Source organism: Mesoplodon bidens, assembly GCF_964165515.1.
Source record: "Mesoplodon bidens genome assembly, chromosome: 5".
In the NCBI taxonomy this organism is placed as follows: Eukaryota; Metazoa; Chordata; class Mammalia; order Artiodactyla; family Ziphiidae; genus Mesoplodon; species Mesoplodon bidens.
Window position 1 is genome coordinate 75,323,206 of NC_138161.1, and position 19,437 is coordinate 75,342,642.

General features: G+C 35.9%; 1 protein-coding gene across 1 annotated transcript in view; it reads left to right on the forward strand.

Moving 5' to 3' along the window:
• The window catches only part of LEKR1 (leucine, glutamate and lysine rich 1), a 269,112-nt gene that overhangs the window by 185,895 nt on the left and 63,780 nt on the right, over positions 1–19,437 (forward strand). Inside the window, exons 8-10 of the mRNA XM_081235005.1 lie at positions 116–197; positions 15,077–15,154; positions 15,492–15,695. Coding sequence (XP_081091131.1) covers positions 116–197; positions 15,077–15,154; positions 15,492–15,695 — 364 coding nt within the window. The remainder of the gene's footprint in view (positions 1–115; positions 198–15,076; positions 15,155–15,491; positions 15,696–19,437) is intronic.

Sequence of the window (19,437 nt, forward strand, 5' to 3'; positions counted from 1 at the left end):
AGCTGCATTATTCTTCAGGAGGTGAGTGGCAATGCTAAAAAAATGTGGTTTACTCTATGAAAATATCTAGACACTTAAAATGTACTAATCAGAAGAATACATTATGTCATTCCAGATTTACAGTGTCAAGTTGAAGCATTTGGGCTAAAACTTCAGAAGGCAGTGACTGAGATGGACAACTACAAAGAAAAGCTCATGTAAGATGGTAAACATTAAACAACCTGTAAGAATTTAGAAAAAAACCCATGTGTTTTCTGTGACTCTGGGCAGTAATTTGGATGTGTTGGTATGGTCTACTGCAGTTTTTCTCAGCTACTTTTCTGGCCTATATTGAAGGACCTGTAAATACTTTTAAATATATGAAATGTTTCTCTATCTCAGTAAGAAACTTACCTATCCAGGTATTAAAGCTTTTCCTGATTATTCAAATGTAGTAACTTAATATTCTCTGAACTTTTTGTCTTATCATCTGTTTATTATCTGTCTGGAAGAAACAGCATTGAAGATGTTTCATAAGATTATTGGGATTGACATATATACACTAATATGTGTAAAATAGATAACTAAAAAAACCTGCTGTATAATAAACAAGTGAATAAATAAATAAATTTTAGGTTCAAAAAGACAGTTGAGTATCTTTGAAATTCTGGAGTGCTTATGCCTTATATAAGTGAGAAAGAAAATATTAGAAAACAAATGATAAGAAAATGCCCCTGTAAAATATCCAGAGTACTATTTCTTTTATTTATTTATTTATTTTTCATCTTGTTTATGGTTTCCTTTGCTGTGCAAAAGCTTTTAGGTTTCCTTAGGTCCCATTTGTTTATTTTTGTTTTTATTTCCATTACTCTAGGAGGTGGATCAAAAAAGATCTTGCTGTGATTTATGTCAAAGAGTGTTCTTCCTATGTTTTCTACTAAGAGTTTTATAGTGTCGGGTCTTACATTTAGGTCTTTAATCCATTTTGAGTTTATATTTGTGTATGGTGTTACGGAGTGTTCTACTTTCATTCTTTCACATGTAGCTGTCCAGTTTTCCCAGCACCACTTATTGAAGAGACTGTCTTTTCTCCATAGTATATCCTTGCCTCCTTTGTCATAGATTCGTTGACCACAAGTGCATGGATTTATCTCTAGGCTTTCTATCTTGTTCCATTGATCTACATTTCTGTTTTTGTGCCAGTACAATATTGTCTTTATTACTGTAGCTTTGTAGTATAATCTGAAGTCAGGGAGTCTGATTCATCCAGCTCCGTTTTATTCCCTCAAGACTGCTTTGGCTATTCGGGGTCTTTTGTGTCTCCCTACAAATTTTAAGATTTTTTGTCCTATTTCTGTAAAAAATACCATTGGTAGTTTGATAGGCATTGCATTGAATCTGTAGATTGCTTTGGGTAGTATAGTCATTTTCACAATATTGATTCTTCCAATCCAAGAACATAGTATATCTCTCCATCTGTTTGTATCATCTTTAATTTATTTCATCAGTGTCTTATAGTTTTCTACATATGGGTCTTTTGTCTCCCTAGGTAGGTTTATTCCTAGGTATTTTATTCTTTTCGTTGCAGTGGTAAATGGGAGTGTTTCCTTAATTTCTCTTTCAGATTTTTCATCATTAGTGTATAGGAATGCCAGAGATTTCTGTGCATTAATTTTGAATCCTGCAACTTTGCCAAATTCATTGATTAGCTCTAGTAGTTTTCTGGTGCCATCTTTAGGATTCTCTGTGTTTGGTATCATGTCATCTGCAAACAGTGACAGTTTTACTTCTTCTTTTCCAATTTGGATTCCTTTTATTTCTTTTCCTTCTCTGATTGCTGTGGCTAGGACTTACAAAACTATGTTGAATAATAGTGGTGAGAGTAGACCTCCTTGTCTTGTTCCTGATCTTAGAGGAAATGCTTTCAGTTTTTCACCATTGAGAATGATGTTTGCTGTGGGTTTATCGTATATGGCCTTTATTATGTTGAGGTAGGTTCCCTCTATGCCCACTTTCTGGAGAGTTTTTATCATAAATGGGTGTTGAACTTTGTCAAAAACTTTTCTGCATCTATTGAGATGATCATATGGTTTTTATTCTTCGATTTGTTAATATGGTGTATCACATTGATTGATATGCGTATATTGAAGAATCCTTGCATCCCTAGGATAAATCCCACTTGATCATGGTTTATAATCTTTCTAATGTGTTGTTGGATTCGGTTTGCTAGTATTTTGTTGAGGATTTTTGCATCTGTATTCATCAGTGATATTGGTCTGTAATTTTCTTTTTTTGTAGTGTGTTTGTCTGGCTTTGGTATCAGGGTGATGGTGGCCTCATAGAATGAGTTTGGGAGTGTTCCTTCCTCCACAATTTTTTGGAAGAGTTTGAGAAGGATGGTTGTTAGCTCTTCTCTAAATGTTTGATAGAATTCACCTGTGGAGCCATCTGGTCCTGGACTTTTGTTTATTGGAAGACTTTTAGTCACAGTTTCAATTTCATTTCTTGTGATTGGTCTGTTCACATTTTCTGTTTTTTCCTGGTTCAGTCTTGGAAGGTTATACCTTTCTAAGAATTTGTCCATTTCTTCCAGGTTGTCCATTTTATTGGCCTAGAGTTGCTTGTAGTAGTCTCTTAGGATGCTTTGTATTTCTGCAGTGTCTGTTGTAACTTCTCCTTTTTCATTTCTAATTTTATTGATTTGAGTCCTCTCCCTCTTTTTCTTGATGAGTCTGGCTAATGGCTCATCAGTTGTGTTTACCTTCTCAAAGAACCAGCTTTTAGTTTTATTGATCTTTGCTATTGTTTTCTTTGTTTCTATTTCATTTATTTCTGCTCTGATCTTTATGATTTCTTTCCTTGTGCTAACTTTGGGTTTTCTTTGTTCTTCTTTCTCTAGTTCCTTTAGGTGTAAGTTTAGATTGTTTATTTGAGATTTTTCTTGTTTCTTGAGTTAGGCTTGTATAGCTATATACTTCCCCCTTAGAACGGCTTTTGCTGCATCCCATAGGTTTTGGATCATCATATTTTCATTGTCATTTGTCTCTAGGTATTTTTTGATTTCCTCTTTGATTTCTTCAGTGATCTCTTGGTTATTTAGTAATGTATTGTTTAGCCTCCATGTGTTTGTGTTTTTTATGGTTTTTTCCCTATAATTCATTTCTAATCTCCTAGCGTTGCGGTCCAAAAAGATGCTTGATACGATTTCAGTTTTCTTAAATTTACTGAGGCTTGATTTGTGACCTAAGATGTGATGTATCCTGGAGAATGTTCTGTGTGCACTTGAGAAGAAAGTGTAATCTGCTGTTTTTGGATGGAATGTCCTATAAATATCACTTAAATCTATCTGGTCTATTGTGTCATTTAAAGCATCTGTTTCCTTATTTATTTTCATTTTGGATGATCTGTCCATTGGTGTAAGTGAGGTGTGAAAGTCCCCCATTATTATTGTGTTACTGTCGATTTCCTCTTTTATAGCTGTTAGCAGTTGCCTTATGTATTGAGGTGCTCCTATGTTGGTTGCATATATATTTATAATTGTTATATCTTCTTCTTGGATTGATCCCTTGATCATTATGTAGTGTCCTTCCTTGTCTCTTGTAACATTCTTTATTTTAAAGTCTGTTTTATCTGATATGAGTATTGCTACTCCAGCTTTCTTTTGATTTCCATTTTCATGGAATATCTTTTTCCATCCCCTCACTTTCAGTCTGTATGTGTTCCTAGGTCTTAAGTGGGTCTCTTGTAGACAGCATATATATGGGTCTTGTTTTTGTATGCATTCAGCAAGCCTGTGTCTTTTGGTAGGTGCATTTAATCCATTCACGTTTAAGGTAATTATCGTTATGTATGTTCCTATGACCATTTTCTTAATTGTTTTGGGTTTGTTTTTGTACGTCCTTTTCTTCTCTTGTGTTTCCCACTTAGAGAAGTTCCTTTAGCATTTGTTGTAGAGCTGGTTTGGTGGTGCTGAATTCTCTTAGCTTTTGCTGCTGTGTAAAGCTTTTGATTTGTCCATCGAATCTGAATGAGATCCTTGTCGGGTAGAGTAATCTTGGTTGTAGGTTCATCCCTTTCATCACTTTAAGTGTATCATGCCACTCCCTTCTGGCTTGTAGCGTTTCTACTGAGAAGTCAGCTGTTAACCTTACAGGAGTTCTTGTATGTTATTTGTCGTTTTTCCCTTGCTGCTTTCACTAATTTTTCTTTGTCCTTAGTTTTTGCCAAATTGATTACTATGTGTTTCGATGTGTTTCTCCTTGGGTTTATCCTGTATGGGACTCTCTGTGCTTACTGGACTTTGGTGGCTATTTCCTTTCCCATGTTAGGGAAGTTTTTGACTATAATCTCTTCAAATATCTTCTCTTGTTCTTTCTCTCTCCTCCTTCTGGGCCCCCTATAATGCGAATGTTGTTGTGTTTAATGTTTTCCCAGCAGTCTCTTAGGCTGTCTTCATTTATTTTCATTCTTTTTTCTTTATTCTGTTCTGCAGCAGTGAATTCCACCATTCTGTCTTCCAGGTCACTTCTTTGTTCTTCTGCCTCAGTTATTCTGCTATTGATTCCTTCTAGTGTAGTTTGCATTTCAGTTATTGTATTGTTCATCTCTGTTTGTTTGTTCTTTAATTCTTCTAGGTCTTTGTTAAACGTTTCTTGCATCTTCTCGATCTTTGCCTCCATTCTTTTTCTGAGGTCCTGGATCATCTTCACTATCATTATTGTGAATTCTTTTTCTGGAAGGTTGCCTATCTCCCTTCATTTAGTTGTTTTTCTGGGGTTTTATCTTGTTCCTTCATCTGGTACATAGCCCTCTGCCTTTTCATCTTGTCTATCTTTCTGTGAATGTGGTTTTTGTTCCACAGGCTACAGGATTGTAATTCTTCTTGCTTCTGCTGTCTGCCCTCTCTATTTCTTTTAGAAATGATTTTATTTCAGAAATTTCAAAAATGATAGTATAAATATAGTACATCTATAATTATAACACTAAAATAGATTTTATATAATCTTTGAAAAGTAAATAAATTCTTTTACTTCGTGCTATGTAATCTGGTAGCTTTGGTTTTCAGTTCCTATATTTTAGAAGGATGAACCTCATAAGAACTATAAATACTGAAAATTCTTAACAACTAAATGTTGGGTTGACCATTGCCTATTCCTAAGAACAATCTTTTCAAGAAAATTCTTAACAACACAAAGAAGTACAAATTCCAAAAATACTATCAAATACTATCAAATTGATGTATACTTTGATTATTTGTAGCAAAATAATTTATTTTCAAAAACAAATATTCATGCTTTATAACACTGTGGTCAATAGTTCAGTAAATAATAGTTCAACTCTCTGTGTATGATAGTTGTGGTTGAAGGAATAAGTGGAGAAGAGGTTCTAGCATGACTCACTGCACCGAGCAAGAACTTTTTGCTGAGAAAATGCATGAAAAAAGAAGCAAGATGGGAATTCCAGAAAATTGTTAATCCCCACCCTCTAGTTACATCAGGGAGGGCTTTGGCCTCATGAATGTCTCATGCAGAGGGCCTGCCTCATCAGACCACAGCCCATTTAATATTAATACATGCTTTGTGATATTTTGTTAATTTTTATATAATTTATTATATGAGTGCTGAGAAATAAGAGTCAGAGTAAATTGGAGTTGGAGGGAGAAAATACCACTCAGTAAAGTCCATCAAATGAATTACCTGGAGGAAATCACTGTAGAATTGTAGAAATACTGATGCTGTTGTTTCAGTTTATAATAAAACTGGTGCTTCCTACCTGTGTGAGAACTTTTTAAAATTAGAAAATGGGCAGAACATCCACTTTTAGAAAACTTGATGAAAGATAGAGACATTTAAATGGTCTCACCTGCTGGAGACCATTCTCTGTGCTGCCTGTACCTAGCTCTTCCATCTCTACTCCGTCTACCCTCCTTCACTACTAGGATGAAGTTGAGTAGCGCAGGCATGTAGGATCAGAGCCTGGGACTCCTCAGGGTGATCAGAGCCTGGGACTGCTCGGGGTACTCAGAGCTCAGGAAGTCCCCGGTAGTATGTAAGTACTATTTTATTTATAGCTTAAAACCAAATTTTCAACTTGGCCATTGTTTTGTGGTAAATTCAGTTTGAAGTCAAAATAATTCACTCAAAATTTTTGACATGCCATTTCTTAATAAATTGAAGATTTGCTCTATATACCGAAACCTGTTTGAACTTCCAGAAATTGGAAGGTGGTGTGAAATCAGATTTAAAAAAAATTTTAATCCTCACTCTTTGTGGGGACTGGGGTGAGGAATGAGTTTCACCCATCCAGCTTAAGATAATTGTTTTGTTTAAAGATTTTTAAATGTTTGGATATAAGTTTTGTGGGTTTTTACTTAAGAGGAAAAGGCAGTTTTTAAATGGATGAATTTTGAGTTCTTTTTTTTCTAAGATTTATAAGAAAATATTTTCCAAGGTTCATAAGAATTTGTTGTATATTTGAAAATAGAGATTTTATCACTTAGGATTCTTTGAGCTATAAGTAACAGAGGTAGAGTTGTTTCAGATTTAGTCAATCCAGTGACTCAACAATATCACCAAGGATCTTGATGCTCTTTCTGTCTCTATTCTGCTGCCCTCAGCACTGGCTTCACCCCAAGGCAAAGTCCCCTATGATCATGACATGGCTGCAGTTCCAGGTACCACATCCAAATGTAACCACCCCAGTGGCAGGAAGGGCCTGTTTTTCTGGTGTCTCCTTAGAAGTGAGATAAAAATTTATCAGAAGCCACCAAACAGCCCTCTCCTTACATCTCTTGGCTAGAACCCTTTACATACCCTCTCCTAAATGAATCACTGGCAAGGGGAACAGGACTACCACAGTTAGCTCAGGTCAGGCAGGATTTACCCTGAGAACAGATGATAATGGGGCTCTGATGGCCAGGAAGACAGCTATAGTACATGTCCAGAAGGTAACTAGTAATGTTTACTAGAGGTAGAGTGTTAGTGATGCTCTGAAAATTGATGACATTTTCTACAAATTTATTTGTGTCATAATATCTAGATTAATTTAGGGAAGACCCTCCTGAAGTAATGAAAAATATGGATGCTGTGAAATGCAACTTTATTACTTTTAAATATTTATGTGGAGAGAGAGGGAGAGAGAACTAGGAAATAACACTTTTATTTTATATATATGTATATAGGATAAGATAAGTAAATAAGACTAATAAGAAAGGCTGCTATAGAGGGTGAGAAATTTTTAGGAATTCCTGAAAGAGAATACATAGGAAGGATAATAAAAAGGGTCAACTCTGCAGAGGAATAAACTAGAGGAAAACAATTGTGTGGTGGGCATGTGACGGGCAGGACTTTACTTGGAATCAGTTAACACAAAGAGAAGGGAGTGGGATAAGGCAAATCATCAGAACAGTGGTTCTCAAACTCCAATCTGCAGAAGAATCCTGGGTAGTTTACTGAAACTGTGTATTACATTATGACTTCGCTCACAGACCCAATCCCAGGATCAGTTTCTGGGCTCCATTCCCACAGACATTCTGGCTTTAAATTTGGGTTTGAGGTGTCCCTGAGCAATCTGCATTTGTAATGCACTCCCCCCTAACACACACACACTATTCTGATTCAGGTGATCCAATGAAGCCCACTCTGAGGGATCATATTTGGAACATTTAAGCCACTGGCCCCTCACCAGCCCCACCCCACCCCAATCAACAGGTCCCGTGTGAAGCAGCATTTGCAAGGCATCTGCACCCAGAATAAAGTGATGGGTGTGGGGACTGGAGCTGGGGAGCCTGCCAGCTACTGAACCCCAGAGGCCACGGTCCCCACATCCCAAGACAAACCTCCTGTGCCCCCACCGTACTCTACCCCTTCATCACAACCTTCAGAAACAATCTAGGGCAACAATAAACAGCAAAGCAGACAACAAACCAGAATCTTAGGCTTAGGATGAACACCCAACCAAAGATTACCAGGTATGTGAGAAAAACCTTCCCCCAACCTTGTTCACATGGCTCTGAATTCACACAGAAAAGCTTTAACACCTAGAGAAATTTTTAAATAGCAAACAGAAGATGTTAAGATAAATTTTTAAAGTTAGGATATACTTCAAAATATGTCCAGGATTGTAACCATTAAAGAAGAACAGGCTATTACCAAAGAAAAGCTATTAGGAATTTTAGAGATTAAAAATATGACTCCAGAAAAATGATTCCATTCATGTTAAAAATGTATATGAATGTACATACAAATATATATGGATTCAAATTCATTGAATAAATGATTGGTAGGATTACAACAGTTCCTTCTGGAAGTGAGAGTCAGGGGTGTATAGAGACTCTTATTTTACTGTATATACTTATATATTGCTTAAATAGCTTACAGTGTGAATGTATTCATTTTCACATACGTAATGAAAAGAACAAAACTCACTTTAAATGATTTATAATTTATCAATTACTAGTGAATATGTCTAAAGTGGTGATATGAAATATACTTTCTAATTTGGGGACCTTTGTAACATACTTACACTTTAATTTTATTAGTAGCCACCTCCTCCTCATTTAACTAATAATTGTAAGCAATAATCAGCCATAACCAGCATAAATTTCTTGTTTATAAAGCTCTTGACCAAATAACAGCAACATTTTGCACAGTTGAGATGTTCTTGGAACATTATTATTGCCTTCTAAGATATAATGTTCTCCTGATTTTCCTCTTCTGTCATCATTCATGAGAATTTTTTTGCCTAGAAAGCAGGTGGCCTGGTGGCAATCCAGCGTCAGAGTACAGATACACCTTCACATGATCCTAGATTTAACAGGCTAGGTTTCCTTCCTTGACTCATTCAATACAAAATGCTCATGGAGAGGCAATTATGTGCCATGACTCTTTTGTGTACAAGCACTAGATACTGAAGTAACAAGATTGACAAGCTACAATATGTAATTTCAGGTAACGTTAAGTGCTGCAAAAATATAAAACAGGCATAAAAGGATGTGAGTGTTGGGGAAGAGTGGTATCCTTTTTATAGAGTGGCATCCCTGGGCAGATGACCTTTGAGTTAAGATCTGAGTAACAGAAAGGAGCTAACAGTGCTAATAAGCTAACATCTGGAAGCAGAGAGATCAAGGACAAAAAATTCTTGGGAGTGAGTTTTACAAGTTAAAGAAACATGAAGGCCAGTTGTGGTAGATGGAATAACAGCTTCCAAAGATTTTCATATCCTAATCCCTGAAATCTGTGAGTACATTATCCTATGTGGCAAAAGGGATTTTGCACATGTTTAAATTAGGGATATAGAGCTTGGGAGATTTTGTTGGATTATTCAGGCAGGCTCAATGTTATAACTGCAAAGTTCCTTATAAGATGAAAGCAAGAGGGTCAAAGTCACAAAAGTGGATGTGAGGATGGAAGCAGAGGTTGGAGTAATGTGATTTGAAGATGGAAGAAGGGACCTCAAGCCAAGGAATGCATGTGGTCTCTAGAAGCTAGAAAAGGCAGGAAAACAGATTCTCCTCTAGAGCTTCCAGGGGGAACACTGCCCTTAAGACATCTTCATTTTAGGACTTCTTACCTTAGAAATGTAAGATAATAAATTTGTTTTAAACCCCTACATTTGTGGTAATTTGTTACAGCAGCAAAAAGAAATGAATATACCAGTGTGTCCAAAGCCCAGTGAGGATTTTGGATTTATGCAGAAGGCAGAGGGAAACTATTGGAGGGTTTGGCAATAGAGTGAACTGATTTGATTTGTTTTAAAAGGGTGGCATCGCTGCTGCATGGAGAATGGACTGAAGTGGGAGTGCAAGAGTGATCAGGGAGACTAGGTGGGAGGCCCAGCGTTCATGCAAGTGAGAAGTGGCTGGTTTAGTGTAAAGCTATAGTGTGGAGATGGAGAGAAATATATGCCAGGGGTCACTCTCACAGGATTTACTGATGGAGTAGATGTGGCCGGGGAGGAAGAGGACTGGAAAAGAAAGGAAATAATAAAGGATGGGGTTTGGGGCTTTTCAGCATCAGGTAGACAGTTGAGAGGCAGTATAGTGACTAACAGCGTGGAAGCCAAATCCAGACTGCTGGGGCAGTACTACTTAGCATTATGTCACCTTGGGCATGTTACTTACCTCTCTGTTTTCAGTTTCCTCAGGTGTAACAAGGGCTGAGTAAGGGCTGGTTTGAGGTTCGTGTGAGATATATAAGGTGTTACCTAGTAGTATCATTATGAGTTGGTGCCATTTAATGAAGTGGGAAAATCTATAAAAGAAATAGATACAGGGGTGAGGGAAATACAAGACAATGCTTTTGATCTGTTAGATTTGAGATGCCTTTTGGACAGCAAAGTAGAAATATCAAGGAGACAGTTTAAGAATGGCTATTTCACATAAAGTGGAATGGTATGACCCTTGCCTTTCAAATTAGAGGAAAATATCCCACTACTCTATCTTATTTCCTTTGCTTTGATTGGCAGGAGCAGCAGGGGCCTTTCTGAAGGCTTATTCAAAGCAGTTGAAGAGAAAGGATTAACACTATTTGCTGAGGGTAAAAGAAGGAATGCAGTGTTTAAAGAGATGTAGGCATTCTTTCTATTCCTTCCAATTCCTCCCATCCTAATGAAGGGGAAGATAATAGTTGGGCAGGGAAGGGCAGACCATAAAAAGAGTGGCTTAACCGGCATGGGGGTGGGAGATGACCATAGTGAGGGGAGTTCTTGGGATGGTAGACTGCCCAGGGAACTTTTTTTTTTAATTGCAGCCAAAATTTATTGTCCACATAGTAAAATAACCACTTAAATGTGTTCTGCTGTCCCTGACTCTAGATTTGGAAAAGTGTGTATAAGAGTTTGAACACAGAGTGAAAGTTGTGGCTGGGGCTGCTGAATCTCAAAGCATTTCTAAAAGGAACATTATTGTTTGATTTAAAAGTAAATGTATAAAACTTGGCAAATACAGGAATCCACAAAAAAGAACAGCATCTTTATATTTTGATATCCTTATGGTCAATTTTTCTAAGTAATGCATATTTTAAACATATTTTTCACTTAGTAATATATCCTGGATATTTTCCCATGGCATTACATGATATATTTATAGTTATCAAATAGCTATGTAGTATTCTAATCTGTGGATGGATCATAACTTATTTTCTAATCCCTTGTACTTTAAAATTTCCAAATTTTTCACTTTTATAAGGAAGGTATTTTGAAATTCATAGAGATAAATCTTTCTATTCACATGCAGTTATTTCCTTAGGATAATTTTTGCTAGACTCAAACTTGCATATTTTTAAGACTTTTAATTCATAATGACTCATTACCTTGCAATAAGATTTTATTGATTTATAATCTCAGCAGTGTTTGTAAATACCTATTTCTACGCTTCCTAGCTAATACTGGGTAGTATAACTAAGAAAAAAAAAATCCTAGTTTAATGAAAAATTGTACCCCTGCATCTTTGGCTCTTTGTATTCTTTCCTTTGTGACTCACCTGAGTGCAACCTTTGCTCACTTTTTAATGGCATGTTACTCTTTTCCTTATTCTTTATTTTCTAATGTTTTACTTGGAAATAATTTCAAACTTACAAAAAGTTGTAAACATGATGATAGTACAAAGAGCACACAAATAGGCTTTACCCAGATTCATCTATTATTAATGTTTTAACCCATTTGTTTTTTCCCCTCACCCCTATCCCTGTCCCCTCAACCTTTTCTCTCTCTCTCTCTCTCCCCCTGAAACCCACACACAAATTTTCCTGCACCATTTGAGGATAAGTTACATACAACACAACCCTTTACTTCTAAATAGTTTAGCCTGCCTTTCCTCAGGACAGTGATACTTCATATAACCTGGAGGGTAATCAATGTTATAATTTTACATACAATAATTACATTAATAATACTCTAATCTAGCATCCATATTCTAATTTTCTGAGTGGGCCTTTATAACATTTTCTCCTCTAGCACATAGTCCACGTAGGGTCAGCCTACTTAGTATGTCTCTTTAGCCTCCTTAAATCTGGAATATTTCCAGTCCGTCTTTGTCTTTTTATGACATGGATATTTTTGAAGAATGCAGAACCCCTCATACTTTTTTAAATAAAAATTTTCTCATTTTGTATTTTTCTGGTTTCCTCTTGATTGGATTAAGGATATGTACTCTCAGCCAGAAAACCACATAGGTGAGAACGAGCACTTCTCAGAGCACCACATCTGGAGGCACATGATCATCTGCCTCTCATTGGTGATGTTAATTTTGATCACCTGGTCAAGGTATTGCTCAATTTTTCCACTGTATTATTACTGAGGAGTTTTGTTCCCTTTCAACCAGTAAGCAGCCTATAAGAGACACTTTAGGTACATACACATGCTCTGCTTTTCATCAACACTTATCCCTAGATACAGCATCCATTAATGATTTTTGCCTCACCTAATCTTTATGACAGTCGTTGCTAGATGATGATTTTTCCAACTCCAAGTCTCCCTGACCATTTATTAGTAAGCCCTCAGCATTCTACTTTAAATAGGAGCCTCCCTTCTTCCCATTATTTATTTACTTATTGGTATGGATTCATGAACTCCTGTTTTGTTCAGTGGCTTATAATTCATTATTGTACTTAATTATTTTGGCATACAAATTGTTCTAAGCTTAGCCACTGGGGGCCACTTCCGGCTGGCTCTTATGACGTTGGAACATGATCCCGTCCTCTTTCATAAGCATTTCCTTACTTTCAGTATAACAAACTGTTTCACGTATAGCTACTCTGTCCCAGCCTTGGAATCACCCATTTCTCTGAGTACTCCCTGTTCCTTTGAATGTGAATGGTATTAGAGACCAGTATCTAGGCTCTAAGTATGCTGCTTGATTACGGTGATGGTTTCATGGGCTTGTACATATGTCAAATCTGTCAAATTGTGGGCAGTTTATTGTATGTTAGTATAATACTTAAAGCTATTTTACAAAAAGTGGATAATAAAGGAAACAACATGTTTTAAAAAAACATTTTTTCATAAAACAAAAAGTAGAACTGGGGCTTCCCTGGTGGCGCAGTGGTTGAGAATCTGCCTGCCAATGCAGGGGACACAGGTTCGAGCCCTGGTCTGGGAAGATCCCACATGCCGCGGAGCAACTAGGCCCGTGAGCCACAATTATTGAGCCTGCGCGTCTGGAGCCTGTGCTCCGCAACAAGAGAGGCCGCGATAGTGAGAGGCCCGCGCACCGCGATGAAGAGTGGCCCCCGCTTGCCAAAACTGGAGAAAGCCCTCGCACAGAAACGAAGACCCAACACAGCCATAAAATAAATAAATATTTTTAAAAAAAAAAAGTAGAACTAAAGTATAGTGTTTAGGGATAAAACTTGGGCAATACAACTCCAAAGGAAATCAGTGATTATCATAAAATTCATGAGAATGATCAATTTAGGGAGGAGGGATTTGGTTATTATTGGGCCCAGGACATGAAGCTTCTAGGCTAGCTGATTAGGTTTTATTTTTTTACCTGGATCGTAGTTACAAGAGTTTCTTCCTTGTAATAATTCATTATATAATTGTTTACGTAATTTTCTGTAGCTTACAATTTTATGCTTGTAAGCTAGAAAAGAAAATAAATGAATAAAAATAAATACTGTTCATATTCATGATATAAATAAATTATTGTTTATTAGGAATTAAAGTTATTCTGCAAGTAGGGCAAACCCATTAAGAATCTAACATTTTTTGTACATTTATAAACTTATTAAAATAGCTTTCAAAGCTATTTTAAGGTACAGTCATATAATAAATTATTAATGAGAAGTCTATACAAACAAACTGGAATATTAATCTTTCTTAATATGTTAACTTTTTGAGTATTGTTACAAAACTCAATCTTATAAGATCAAGACAAATGTCTATTTCAGTTTTAGAATTTCTTTTCGTTCTTTTTAATGGTTTCTATTTCTCTGCTGAGGTTTTTTATCTTTTCACGAATTAAAGTAGATTTTCCTTTATGTCTTTGAGCGAGTTATAACTATGCCTTCAGAAATCCTTGTCTGCTAATTTCAGTATCCGGGTCATCTCAGAGTCAGTCCCTATTAACTGTCTTTTCTCTTTAGAATAGGTCATGCTTTTCTGTGTCTTCCTATGTTGAGTAATTTTTTTATATTCTGGACATTGTGAATGTTATGTTATGGAAATTCTAGATTCTGTTACGTTTCTCTAAACACTGTTGTTGGTGGTGGTAGGGGTGGTGTTGCTTTAAGCAGACAATTAATTTGGTTGGCCTCAAAATGCAAACTCTGTCTCTATGGCAACAGCTCAAATCTCAGTTCAGTTCTTTCATCTTTAACTAGGCTGCTTGGAGTCTGCCCAGGGCACCTGTAGTTCAGGGCTCAGCCAGACATATGGGCAGAGTTTATATGCAGTATTTGGGATTCCCTGCCACTGGCTCACTCCCATTTGGGGTTCACTTTTCACTTTCCTGCAGCTGTGGTTGTCCCCAAACACTGTCTTGTAGTTCTTCAAGCCAGAATGACTGTGAGTTTTCTACCAGTTTTCCATCAGAATTTTGGTTCTCCTGTATGGTGCAGACTGGGGCCTGCCCTCAGGTTTAAAATCATTTTTAAAAAAAGCAACAAAAAACCCTGACCCCATGGCTGTGGTCACCTCAGTCTCAGTGTCAACTTTCCTCCAGAATCTTCGTGCTTTTGGTCACTTTCACATAGGGGTATTTTCTTTCGTTTGCTTTTTAAATGTTGTCTAAAGCTTAGACATTTTATTTAAATGCAGATCAGTCTGATAGGAGATTACTTGGCCATTATAGAAGTGGACTGAATATTTATTTCTTTAAAGAAATAATAATATGAAGAGGCTAAGAAATTTTTTTATGGATGAGTAAAATAATGATATGGAAAAGCACATATAATTGGACTAACAGATTAGGTTATTTTTTGGCAAACAAAAACCCTTTGACTATATATTTCTAATTTCAAGAAAATCTGCATATGTAACCACAAATACAATATAAAGATAGGAAAAGTAATAAAGGAAAAACCTGTTTTTAAAAAAGGGGAAAAAATGCACTTCAACTATTTTGAAATAAAATATTTGAACCTCTTTTGTATTATTTTAGGAATAAATCTAATGAAGCTGATGAGTGTCAAAGAGAACTTAGAAAACTGAAGTTCGAATCCATTATTTCTGAGTCACGGTATACACTGCAAATTTTTTATTTAATAGTTTTAGTAATTGAATTTTAAACCATATTTTAAATAACATTTAAAATATACTTAGCTTTTCTTATTGTATTGTTTACATAAACAATACCTAATTCAAGTTTATAATATATTGAAGCTATTCATTGATTTTGCCTTTGCCTGGATGGGAAAATTTTTAAATCACAGAACTATTCACTTATATAACATTCTTATTTTAAAAATTAAAGTTATACTCTTTAGTTTTAAATGAGATATTTATATATCTTTGATAAACATAAAAATATAGTATTTAATGCATATTGGTTGGGTTTTTTTCTTATTCCATTTTAGGCACACCAGATTGCTTAAAGAAAAGGAAGACTCTTTAATGACTTGTCAACAAATATATAAAACTTTACAGGAAGAACTGACTGCAAAAGAAAGGCAACAAGCTGACTTAAGAAGAAGAATTAATCTTGCAGAAAATGAACTGGAAATAACCAAAACTCTTCTGAATCAGACAAAGCAAGAAGTTGTAACACTGAAAAGTGAAAGGTGCGGTCAAGAATAATTTCTTCCAAATATATTTTATGTTTAAGTCGGTATTCCATATATATTTGAAACATCAAGGTCCTATATATTTTGATAACAGTGAAATCACAGGATTAAAGATATATTTCACCTGAAAGGTCATCGTGTCCCACCACCTCATTTTACAAGTGATTAAACTGAATCCCAAGTTGGTTAAATGACTTGCTTAACATCACACAGTTAGTGCAAGTAGAGATGGAACCCACATGGCATTTGGTGTTAGATTTTTGTTGAAAAGAATCAAAAAGATCATGTGTGGTACTTATACTACTGAGCTTTACCTCAGCCAATAATTGGTGGATTCTATCATTTTCCAACAGAAAAACATCTTTTTATGTCACTTTTCCCTTTTATTAACTCCTACTTTTCTTCTCTCTTTGTTATTTGTCAATACCTGTTATTGGGGACTTTCCACAAGCAAAGATACCTCTGGTGTTGCGTTAGTATCGAGGATACTAAGAAGCATATTCCTCCACACAATCTAGGTATTTTTGCTCAGTTAATTTGTCTTTAAATTAAACTTACCTCTACTTAGTATCTCAACCCTGCTTTCTTTCTTTTTGTTTTCATTTGCCTGATATGTCTTTTATTCTTTCTGAGTCCTTTTGTTTTGAATTCATATTGATATATAGCACAAATTTGGGGAGTTTGTTGGTTTTTATTAAATCTAGGAGTCTTTAAGGGGACATATTATGCCATTTACATTTATTGATATAACTGTTATATTCCATAAGAACAGAAGTTCCATAAAGGCAAGAATTTTTGTCTTGTATTATTCTCTGTGTATAGAAGGCATAATTGGCTATTCGTTTTTCATTCTTCTATCATATTCTTTTCATTGGAGTAGAATTGTTTTACAATGTTGGCTTAGTTTCTGCTGTACAATGAAGTGAATCAGCTATATGTATACCTATATCCCCTCCCTCTTGGACCTCCCTCCCACTCCCTCCCCCATCACACACCCATCATGGAGCACCCGTCACAGAGCACCAAGCTGCGCTTCCTGTGCTTTATAGCATGTTCCCACTAGCTAGCTATTTTTTATGCATGGTAATGTATATATGTCAATCCTAATCTCCTAGTTTATCCCACCCTCCTCTTCCCCCTCTGTGTCCACATGTCTGTTCTCTACATCTACCTCTCTATTCCTGCCCTGCAAATAGGTTCATCTGTACCATTTTTCTAGATTCCACATATATGCGTCAATATACGATATTTGTTTTTCTCTTTCTGACTTACTTCACTCTGTATGACAAAATCTAGACCATCCACATCTCTACAAATGACCCAATTTCATTTCTTTTTATGGCTGAGTAATATTCCATTATGTATATGTACCACATCTCCTTTATCCATCTGTTGATGGACACTTAGGTTGTTTCCATGTCCTGGCTATTGTAAATAGTGCTGCAATGAACATTGGGATACCTGTGTCTTTTTGAATTATGGTTTTCTCAGGGTATATGCCCAGTAGCAGGATTGCTGGATCATATGGTAGTTCTATTTTTAGTTTTTTAAGGAACCTCCATACTGTTCTTCACGGTGCCTGTATCAATTTACATTCCCACCAACAGTGCAAGAGGGTTCCCTTTTCTCCACACCCTCTCCAGCATTTATTGTTCATAGATTTTTTGATGATGGCCATTCTGACCTGTGTTAGGTGATACTTCATTGTAGTTTTGATTTGCATTTCTCTAATAATTAGTGATTTTGAGCATCTTTTCATGTGCCTCTTGGCCATCTGTATGTCTTCTTTGGTGAAATGTCTATTTAGGTCTTCCACCCATTTTTTGATTGGGTTGTTTGTTTTCTTGATATTGAGCTCCATGAGCTGTTTGTATATTTTGGAGATTAATCCTTTGTCCATTGCTTCATTTGCAAATATTTTCTCCCATTCTGAGGGTTTTCTTTTCATCTTGTTTATGGTTTCCTTAGCTGTGCAAAAGCTTTTAAGTTTCATTAGGTCCCGTTTGCTAATTTTTGTTTTTATTTTCATTACTCTAGGAGGTGGGTCATAAAAGATCTTGCTGTGATTTATGTCAAAGAGTGTTTTTCCTATATTTTCCTCTAAGTGTTTTATAGTGTTCGGTCTTACATTTAGGTATTTAATCCATTTTGAGTTTACTTTTGTGTATGGTGTTAGGTTGTGCTCTAATTTCATTGTTTTCCATGTAGCTGTCCAGTTTTTCCAGCACTACTTATTAAAGAGGCTATCTTTTCTCCATTGTATGTTCTTGCCTCCTTCATCATAAATTAGGTGACCATATGTGCATGGGTTTATCTCTGGGCTTTCTGTCCTATACCATTGCTCTATATTTCTGTTTTCTGTTTTGCCAGTACCATACTGTCTTGATTACTGTAGGTTTTGTAATTCTGTGAAGAAAGCTATTGGTAATTTGATAGGGATTGCATTCAATCTGTATATTGCTTTGGATAGTATAGTCATTTTCACAATACTGATTCTTCCAACCCAGGAACATGGTATATTTCTCCATCTGTTTATGTCATCTTTGATTTCTTTCATCAGTGTCTTATAGTTTTCTGAGTACAGGTCTTTTGCCTTCTTAGGTAGGTTTATTCCTAGGTATTTTATTCTTTTTGTTGTGATGGTAAATAGGGTTGTTCCCTTAATTTCTCTTTCTGATTTTTCCTTGTTAGTGTATAGGAGCGCCACAGATTTCTGTGCATTAATTTTGTATCCTGCAACCTTACCAAATTCATTGATTAGTTCTAGTAGCTTTCTGGTGTCATCTTTAGGATTTTCTTTGTATGTCATGTCATCTGCAGTGATAATTTTACTTCTTCTTTTCCAATCTGTATTCCTTTTATTTCTTTTTCTTCTGATTGCCATGGCTAAAACTTCCAAAACTATCTTGAATAAGAGTGACGGGCATGGACAACCTTGTCGTACGAGACTGGACATCCTTGTCTTGTTCCTGATCTTAGTGGAAATGGTTTCAGTTTTTCACCATTGAGAATGATGTTTGCTGTGGGTTTGTCATATGTGGATGGCCTCTATTATGTTGAGGTAGGTTCCCTCTATGCCCATTTTCTGGAGAGTTTTAATCATGAATCGGTGTTGAATTTTGTCAAAAGCTTTTTCTACATCTATTAAAATGATCATATGGTTTTTATTCCTTAATTTGTTAATATGGTATATCACATTGTTTGATTTGCATATATTGAAGAATCCTTCCATCCCTGGGATAAATCCCACCTGATCATAGTGTACAAACCTTTTAAGGTGTTGTTGGATTCTTTTTGCTAGTATTTTGTTGAGGATTTTTGCATTTATGTTAATCGGTGATATTGGTCTGTAATTTTCTTTTTTTGTGATATCTTTGTCTGGTTTTGGTATCAGGGTGATGGTGGCCTCGCATAATGAATTTGGGAGTGTTCCTCCCTCCGCAATTTTTTGGAAGAGTTTGAGAAGGATAGGTGTTAGCTCTTCTCTAAATGTTTGGTAGAATTCGCCTGTGAAACCATCTGGTCCTGGACTTTTGTTTGTTGGAATATTTTTAATTACAGTTTCAATTTCATTATTTGAGATAGGTCTCTTCATATTTTCTAATTCTTCCTGGTTCAGTCTTGGAAAATTGTACCTTTCCAAGAATTTGTCCACTTCTTTGAGGTTGTCCATTTTATTGGCATATAGTTTTTTGTAGTAGTCTCTTATAATCCTTTGTATTTCTGCAGTGTCAGTTGT